The sequence below is a fragment of the Trichomonas vaginalis genome, chromosome IV (assembly GCF_026262505.1).
Source record: "Trichomonas vaginalis G3 chromosome IV, whole genome shotgun sequence".
NCBI lineage: Eukaryota > Parabasalia > Trichomonadida > Trichomonadidae > Trichomonas > Trichomonas vaginalis.
This window is the reverse complement of record NC_067206.1, coordinates 22,458,416-22,467,276: the sequence shown is the minus strand read 5'-3', so window position 1 is coordinate 22,467,276 and position 8,861 is coordinate 22,458,416. Positions and strand designations below refer to the sequence as shown.

General features: G+C 31.8%; 6 protein-coding genes across 6 annotated transcripts, besides 1 other annotated feature; 4 read left to right on the top strand and 2 right to left on the bottom strand.

Moving 5' to 3' along the window:
• Positions 1 to 567: part of a mobile genetic element that runs on past the window's edge.
• An 863-nt stretch (positions 568 to 1,430) lies between these two features.
• On the top strand, positions 1,431 to 1,892 carry TVAGG3_0147730 (uncharacterized protein; the record flags this gene model as incomplete). Its single annotated transcript, XM_001310411.1, has 1 exon — positions 1,431 to 1,892. The coding sequence occupies one exon, from the start codon at positions 1,431 to 1,433 to the stop codon at positions 1,890 to 1,892; it is 462 nt and encodes a 153-aa protein (XP_001310412.1).
• A 596-nt stretch (positions 1,893 to 2,488) lies between these two features.
• On the top strand, positions 2,489 to 3,523 carry TVAGG3_0147720 (cell division; the record flags this gene model as incomplete). Its single annotated transcript, XM_001310410.1, has 1 exon — positions 2,489 to 3,523. One exon carries the CDS (start codon positions 2,489 to 2,491, stop codon positions 3,521 to 3,523), a length of 1,035 nt encoding a protein of 344 aa, XP_001310411.1.
• Positions 3,524 to 3,890: 367 nt separating this feature from the next.
• On the bottom strand, positions 3,891 to 5,456 carry TVAGG3_0147710 (armadillo (ARM) repeat-containing protein family; the record flags this gene model as incomplete). Its single annotated transcript, XM_001310409.1, has 1 exon — positions 3,891 to 5,456. The coding sequence occupies one exon, from the start codon at positions 5,454 to 5,456 to the stop codon at positions 3,891 to 3,893; it is 1,566 nt and encodes a 521-aa protein (XP_001310410.1).
• A 198-nt stretch (positions 5,457 to 5,654) lies between these two features.
• On the bottom strand, positions 5,655 to 6,594 carry TVAGG3_0147700 (uncharacterized protein; the record flags this gene model as incomplete). The annotated part of the gene is made up of 1 exon (XM_051224527.1): positions 6,189 to 6,428. One exon carries the CDS (start codon positions 6,426 to 6,428, stop codon positions 6,189 to 6,191), a length of 240 nt encoding a protein of 79 aa, XP_051109513.1.
• Positions 6,595 to 6,699: 105 nt separating this feature from the next.
• On the top strand, positions 6,700 to 7,065 carry TVAGG3_0147690 (uncharacterized protein; the record flags this gene model as incomplete). The annotated part of the gene is made up of 1 exon (XM_001310407.1): positions 6,700 to 6,999. One exon carries the CDS (start codon positions 6,700 to 6,702, stop codon positions 6,997 to 6,999), a length of 300 nt encoding a protein of 99 aa, XP_001310408.1.
• An 86-nt stretch (positions 7,066 to 7,151) lies between these two features.
• On the top strand, positions 7,152 to 8,629 carry TVAGG3_0147680 (intracellular protein transport; the record flags this gene model as incomplete). The annotated part of the gene is made up of 1 exon (XM_001310406.2): positions 7,420 to 8,629. A coding segment is annotated over one exon (1,210 nt), but the record flags the coding sequence as incomplete, so codon positions are not given.
• Between the last annotated feature and the right edge of the window lie 232 nt (positions 8,630 to 8,861).

Sequence of the window (8,861 nt, the reverse complement as noted above, 5' to 3'; positions counted from 1 at the left end):
TTTGAAAAAACTTCAGAAAACTTCAGCATAAACAAATTACAGACAAGTTCTCTCGCTCCTTGCTGGCCAAGTACCACACATACTTTACATTAGTGCAATGTTCTTCCCAAGTCTCTCATTATTGAGAGGCCTCGGAAGAACATTGCTCTATTCAAGCAATTTTACAGTCTTTGGCCTATAAAAAGACCAAAGACTACAAGTATATTACCTTAAGGCAGGATTTTCCCGAGGCCTCTCATCAAAATGAGGACTTCGGAAAAATCCTGCCTTATTCGATTAATTACAAAATTCTAGCTCTTTAGAAACTAGGGAACAGTAATTAGAGTACTTTAGGGCAAATTCTTCCGAGATATCTCCTTGAATGAGAGATCTCGGAAGAACCTTGCCAATTCGAGTAATTACAAATCCTTAGCCCTTCGGGAACCAGAGGATGGCAGTATGAGCCCATGCGGATAATAACGTATAACTAATATCCATAGGAGCGCAATATATACGCAGCCTGGCTACTATATCCTAGAGCAAGGCTGTATAGATATGCACTCCTGGCTTGCAGAACTCCTCATGGAAACCAAGTGGAGATCTGATGCGAAATCACTTGCTGATGTGGATGGAACAGCACTATGATTGGCCAGATCAAAGGCTGTGTAGCATCAGCAAGTGGATAATCGGCCATTGACTCAGCTGCGGTCTTCAATGAGAAAATGAACTTTTGGACTTGGCGCTATTTTTTCAATAGAAAATTTTTGATTTTGGCGGGCAATGTAATTTTACTAATTAGAAGATAGAATATGCATTACAAATACTTATATATTATGAATATCAAATTAAAATAGGAAAATTCATAGGTTTTTGCATTTTGTCCACAAAAGTGAGATACTGTTCATGTCATAATATGAATGACATTTTTGGAAAGTTATTGATGAAATGAGATATGCCTGAATAATGTCAAACAAATGTTATGCAAAATGTGTACCAATGTACAAACCTATCACAAGATTTGTTCAGATTTACTCGAAATAAACTTGTTTAGTGTAATTTGATAGAAAATTATCTTATAAATAACAAAAAGTTTTTTATCTACAATGAAAGATTCCTTCTATCTGCAATTTTGATTTCCAAAAAAAATTGAAAAATTGAAATTTAAAATGAAAAAGTACGATTTTTAAATGAAAAACATTAAAACATGAAAATTTTGGAATTGTAATTGTATGTCATAATTAATGGTTATCCAAAAACATTTAATTATTTCCCAGAATTATTGATTCTTTTTGAGATTTTATATTTTTAGGTGGAGATACCATATAACTGTATCGAATTTACTGTGAAAAGATTAATTACAAAAGGGTTATATTATAAATCAAGTCTATTTCTCATGGCAAGTGATGGTGAAATAAAATAATACGCAGGGGATGTCACCAAAAATATTTTTTATGCTTTCATCATCTTCTCCTTTAATCGTAGTTCTTCGTAGTCTTAACTACTCACATATAGTTTCAGATTATGCAGAGGATCTTACAAATACATATGATTCTATGAAATTGCCAAGAATCACAAAAAGATTGAGCAGTATTGCAGAATCATTGGACAAACAAACAGAAGCCGCAAAATCAATTAATGAGTTTAGTAAAACAAATGCAATTAAAGATCTTCAAGCAAAAATTAACGAAATAAACAAATTCTCTGCTGCCAAATTTGAAAATAGAGCTTTTAAAGCCGAACAAGAAAACCAAGCTGCTAAGGAACAACCAGCTAAAGATGCAGCTAACAAGGAGACACCGAAAGAGGCTCCAAAGGAAGAATCTAAAGAAGCTGCTAAAGAAGCCCCAAAGGATACTTCAAAGGATTCTACAAAACTTTCCAAGCAAATACTTGCTGATGATTTATTAATATAACTTTTCTTAGTTGTACTTTATTAAAATGTAAGATTTAATTTATAATTTTTTTAATAAAATCATGTATCAACAAATTGTAATCGTGAAGTCAAGATGAATTTCAGGCTCTAAGAAGATCCAACAATATTTGAAATGAAAAATGAATACATTATGATAAAATGCTATTTACAAGATGGCATCAATTTGAACTACTACAGCAATATAAGACACGCTGAAAATCAAGTATTAAACCATAGTCAATTAATGAAGGGAAATCAGAATTTCAAATTTCGTATTTTTGGATTAAGAACTTAAAATAAGCGCAATTTTCTTATTCAAACTATGAGGATTTTATTTAAATTGACGGTACATTCAGTTATGTATTTATTTGAGAGATATTTGAGCACATAATCGATACAACATGCATGTCTAATGGAATTGTTTGAATTTTCATAATACGGATATCTTTTTTCGATCAAATTATTGTTCCGGAATTTTTGTCTAATCTGTGACCACGCATTTTTATCAATAACGCTCAAGCAAATAGTGTAGAGCAATATTTTGCGCATCACGGTCAAAACGAAGACAATATAGTGTGCGTTTAAAATTTTGATTTGATGTCGATTTTCACGAACATCAAGAGACTTGATCCTAAAATCAAGCAGTTAGGAATGATTAGTAATACCAATGCAGATATGTCGTCAAACAATCAAAACATTAACATCAATGAAAACATCAAAGCCGAAAAAATCATAACGATCTCTTCCTCACAAGAAAGATTTGATGATGAATATAGTGATCCTGACATATACTCAGATGAAAGTGAAGAAGATTCTAACGATCTATTCCAAAAATTAGATCAAGAAAACTTAGATAAACCACTTCAACTTGCATCATCTGCTTCTGCGATATTTGCACAAGCATACGAAGATGAACAGACAATACCGATATCTAAACAATCGATATTAAAAATTCAAACCGCATTAACGCCAAAATATAGAGAAGTAACAGTTAGATGGCTAATCCAGCTTAACTACCACTTCAAACTTACAAGTGACACATTATACTCTGCTGTTACCTATTTCGATATTTATATTTCACTTAGGAACATTGAGTTAAATGAATTACAACTCTACGCTGTAGTTTGCTACTGGATTTCTGCCAAAATAGATAATAGATGTCAGCCACCTATCGCCGAATTTAACAAAATCACAAATGAAAATTTCACCTTAGAACAATTTTCTCGTGCTGAAGTTAATATTGTTACAGCACTCAACTTTACACTCAACTTCCCAACTTCTAAATTCTTTATGAGGCGCTTTTTGCTCCTCACTAGAAATGATTCAAACTTAATTGAGATAACTAACTTTTTCACAGAAATTGCCTTACAAAAATGGGAATTTATTGAAATACCACCTTCACTATGTGCTATTTCTGCAATTGCTTGCGCAGCATCAGCACTTGGATATTCACAAGACGCAAAATCAGTTATTCATTTAGCACGCTATAATGATTATGAGTTGCTTTTGAATTGTGCACAGACCATGCTTAAGATTGGTAAAGAAACAACCATTAAGCAGAAAGAAAGAGGAAAGGAAATCGCAATGTTTTCTTCTTTAGACTTTGATGTTGATATCTCAAAGAATTTCTAAGTTTTTTGTATGTATTGTAGTAACTATTTAATAAATATATATTATTTAACTTTTACCTATTTATGCACATAACTGGAATCCTATATTATAGAAGAAAACTAATATTCAATGAGTCATCGCAATTTGTCTTATCAAATTTGAGATAACTCATTGAATTGAAATTCGTATTTCAAAGTGATGATTTGCAACTTGCACGATTTTTATACGAAAACTGATAAGCATTATCGAAGATCAGTAAGTCAAATCGGATGATAAGCAATATTTCATACATAGTTTACTTTATTTAGAAAATTTGATATTTTTACAATTTTAAAAACTTTTATGAATAAATTCAAACATACTCTATTTATTTAAACACAAATTATAATTAATTATATCCATCTTCTTCTTCATTATTATCATTTATTTCGATTTGCAAATCAACTGGGATATTTGTATCCACAACCTCTACTTCCCCATCTGAGTTATAAAACTCTTCCGTTGTCGCTTGGAGAGGCATAGAATCAACAATTGAATTTTCTTCTTTTTTATTTAGTATTAGGTTGATTTCTGCATCAACAACGTCATAGCTATCCGGTAAACCTTCTTGCCCTTTTAATGAATTCATTTGTTCAATGAAATCATTTTCATTTAAATAATTTATAAATTCTAAAGCCTCATCTTTGCTTTTGATTTCGCATTCTGATATACATTGACCAATAAAAGCAAAAACCGCTTCAACAGCTCTCATATCTGGAATTGAAATCATATCAACCAAAGTATCAATAATTTCTGGATAATTTTGGAGCAGCTCGGTGCCCGACAATGTATCACTCAAATAGCAGATGCCTAGCAGTGCTCGAGCTTTAATTATGTATTTTGTATTTTCAAGAAATTGATTTACTAAAAATTCGTGAATATGAGATTGTACGAGATACTCAATGATTTCTATCGACCCAGATTGAGCTAAATTAACATAAACAGCAACGATTCTTGAAGTAAATTCTTCATCATTATATTTCATTGAAATTTCCTTGATTTCATTAATAAAACCATCATCTATTACATATTGTGCAATAATATTCTTATTATTGGCTGAAAAATTGACTAATGCGACGAGATAATCAATTAAAACCGCTCGATCTTGGATTTGGTAAAATTCATGTAGTATATTAAAAATATTTCCTAACACGTAGTAGTTAAACGTATCTTCATCGATTTGGTTCAAAATATATTTAAATAATGATGAAAAAGAGCGCATTATATCATGAGAATCATCCGGATTAAGCGGCATAATTATACTGTGCATTAAATTGATAACTTCAAGCGTTTTTTCTTTTGTAAGAAGGGTTTCTTTTGAAAATATGACAAAAAAGAAATCTAGAATAGCGCTCATGAAGGAAACAACAAATCTTAACTTTATCTGGTCATCAATTTCAGTTTTTTGAAAGGTTTCAAGTATAAAACAAATCGGATCTAAAATTAATTCGAAAATTTCTTGCTGAGATTCATGTTCTATTCTAAAAAGCTTAGCTGCAAAGCGGATTGCAAGTTCGGCAAAATCTGGCTTTTCGAAAAAAGGAAAATTTTCGTATTGAATATCAAAAAATCCTAAAATATGCGGCAAAACACCAGTAAATAACATATTTGAAATGATGCTTGGATCAGCTAATAAATGATCGCCGATAATTGGAATAATTGTAGAAAGAACGTTTTTTGTGGATAAATGATTGCATAATTCATCAAATACTTCATAATCGACAAGGGAGGGGTTAGTACTGTAATAATTAATCGCTTCATTGATGCTTGATAGTTCATTTGAGCGTAATTTCGCCAAATAAATGCTAGGATCTATTTCATTAGCTTCCAAATTATTAGGACTTGCTTCTTTTATTATGAATTGCTTCTGATTATCTTTGTTAACTATTGATTTTTTTTCAAAATCAATCTCCATATTCAAAATCTTGTCACTTTTAATATTTTCTATCGGCGCGAAATATATTTTACACAGTAAACGCAATTTGACACTATAGTGACTTCCCTAAAACTATAGATTATGAAGATTTAGAAATGTTTACTAAAGTTTGTAAAAAAAGAGAAAGTCTATTAACATAAGAAATACTTTTATTGATAATTGCTAATTCTGCTTGGCAATTACCAGTTGAAAGATGAATCAATTTGTTAGTAAATAGTTCTCTTCGATTAGTAGGTACTACATTTCTATAAAATGTATTTGAAATCGAATTGTCAATGTAACAATTATCAACTGTTGTTTGTTCATTTGGATCACCATAATCATGGTTATATATCAAATATGAACCTTGAGGAACAGTGTTGTTAATAAAAGAACAACTTTTTACAGTAAGAGAATTATATGAATGGTAAATAATTCCTAAATTTGATTCTGTTTTTGTATTATTTATAATATTACATGAATCAATCAACGCATTATACCAAATATCTAGAATCATACTATTTGTTGCTAAATTATTAACAACAGTTGTATAGTTATATTTTGTTGTGTATTTTTCTAAAGGATTTTTAATCCAACCAGCAGGTCCCCAAGATGCTTTGCATGATGAGAAATTTGTTGATGAAACTACGATATTATCACGTTCGGCATAAATAGAACTATAACCAACACTTTCTTTTCCTACATCGAAAAGGGAACTTTCAATAAAAAAGTTTAAGTTATCTCTGTCAACTTTTGTATATGAAAATTGGCCTTCACCTTGGCTTTGGCATTTTGTACAACAGAATTTTCGTTGAACAATTGAGCTATTGCTACCAATTTTGAAGTAAATGCAACTTCCACTTGATGTTGAAGTGCAATTACTAAAAGAACACCGATTATGTAGGAACAGTGAGTTTTCAATTGGATCAAAGTTGATAACTCGGTCGTTATCATCATAAAAATTGCACTCATCTAAGTAATATTGACCTTTATTTGCTGTTAGATTACAATTTTGGCAATATTTAGTTGGATCTTCTGTTAATTCACTGTTGAAGTAGAATTTCCAAACATCGTCATCTTCTGGAGAAGATGACTTTTTTGCATTTTCATGCAAATAATAAAATAACCGTAAATATTGAATATTTTAAGTCGGTGCAATTTTAGTTGGACTACTTTCTACTTCTAATTCCATTCTGAAATATTTTTTACCACATATGTTTTTTCATATCACATGTCATTCAAAATGGAATCAAAATCACGTATTTCACCATCTAAACCATCAATCAAAATCAACCGTGACTCTCCATACAAAGGTGGCAAAGATAATTCAAATAAGCAAACACAAGAAGTTAAAACACGTGATTTAAATACACCAGAAGTTCAGAGAAAGAATCCAGAAACAAAAGAAGAACTCATTGCTGCTATTCAAGAATTACAACCAATTGTTGAGGAGAAAAGAGAAAAACTGAAGCAGCTTCAAGAAAAATCCGGAGAACAAGAAAACAAGGAGACTGAGGAGAACAAAGAGACTGCAACAGAATGATAAATTTGTCCTATTCTATAACTCATGTTGTTGCATTAATAAATACTTTACTTTTCAAAATAATTTTATTTTTTTAACCTCTCAAGTTTAATTTAATCGATTTATATAGCTACTGAAATATCATTTTAAAAAGTTACATTTTTTTACCAACTATACAGAGGTATTTCCCAAAAGTTATGATAATGGAAATGCTTCATATGCTAATATATATTTTTAATAAGACCAAATGCTTATCCATATGCACACAGGCTTATTTTATTATGAATTTGCTCATTAACATAGTTTTTGTGAAAATTTGAATTATGTTATCAATAGCCTTTTTTACAGTTCAATTTATTATTTTAAGCGTTTTTATATGTAATTATAATATTGATTTCTAATAAAAATGATTTCGAAAAAAAAACTCACTTTTTTTTTCAGATGAAGAAGAAGGCTGGAGCAAAAAGTACTGATCCTAAAGACATTAATACTTCTGCGATTATCAATAAATCACGTGTATTCCGTGATGTTACATTAGATCTTTCTAAATGTAGAGCAGCTATGATTGCAATTTTACAAGCAACAGCAATTGGCGTTCAATTCACTGACAAAGAGCAAACTGAACTATTTTTCAGTTTAACACAACTTATGCATAATCAAGATCCATATATTCATCGCCTTCTTATTCTTTTATTGAAGCAAATTAAAATTAAACCACATGATGCTATTATTATCACTCACTCTCTTAGTAAAGACATTAATGGCGAAGTAGCAATGACACAAGGCCATGCTATTCGTTGTTTATGCTCTCTTCTCGATGCAAATAGTGCATTAACTCTCGAAAAGTTCCTTAAGCCTGCCATCAGCTCAAATAACCCATATACATCATCATCAGCACTTTGTGGTGCTCTTAAGATTATTGAAGGTGGCAGAAAAGACGCCGTTTTAAGGTGGCTTTATGAAATTCGTCAAGCATCAAATTCAACACAACGATCTGTTCGTTTTCACGCATTACTTCTACTTCATGCTCTTCGAAGTGATGATCTTCATGCGTCTGCTCAATTATCGAGTACATTAGAACCATCTAAGAGCATTCTTGAACAATGCATCCAAATCTCGATTGCTACACAAACTCTCAAGCTCAAACAAACCGATCAAGTTATGAATTTCTTACGTCAATCAATCAATTCTAATTCACCACAAACATGTCTTGAAACCATTCGTAAATGCGGTTCATACTTACCTAACGAGTCCGCCACTGCGATTTTTTCATTCTTTGGTGGTTCAATTCTTCGGTCGTTCGCCGCAGTCCGTACTATTGCAAATTCGACAAACATCCAAGTCTATTCATCACTTCTTCCACAAATCATCGAACTTACTAAGCACAGCAACAGCTCTCTTGCCGCCCTTGCCAGCATCTGCGTTCTTCGTCTTGGCGATGAATCACACATGGACATCGCTACTAAGCGTATCCTTAAGAACTGCAAGAAATGGGCTACACCACTTCTTAAATCAGTTGCACAAGAGGCATGTGTCTTTGCTGGCAAGTACAAATCGGACAAGTTAACAGACGTCGCAGTTTTACTTCTCAAATACACGAATGACAAGAAATCTAAGTTCTCGATCCTTCGATCTCTTCTTACTACAGAAGGTATCCCTCGTTCACAACTTCTTCCTAAGCTTTCCGAGTATTTAGAAGACTGGGACACTGTTGATGTTGCACGTACTATCTGTGATTTCATTGGTGGACAAGTTGAATCATTGGAAGATCCAGAAGGTATCATTCCGGTTCTTTTTAACCGTGTTAACTTAGATGTTTCATCAGTTCGCATGGCCGCTCTTAACACACTTTCATGTATTGCATACAAATGCGAAGGGATGAA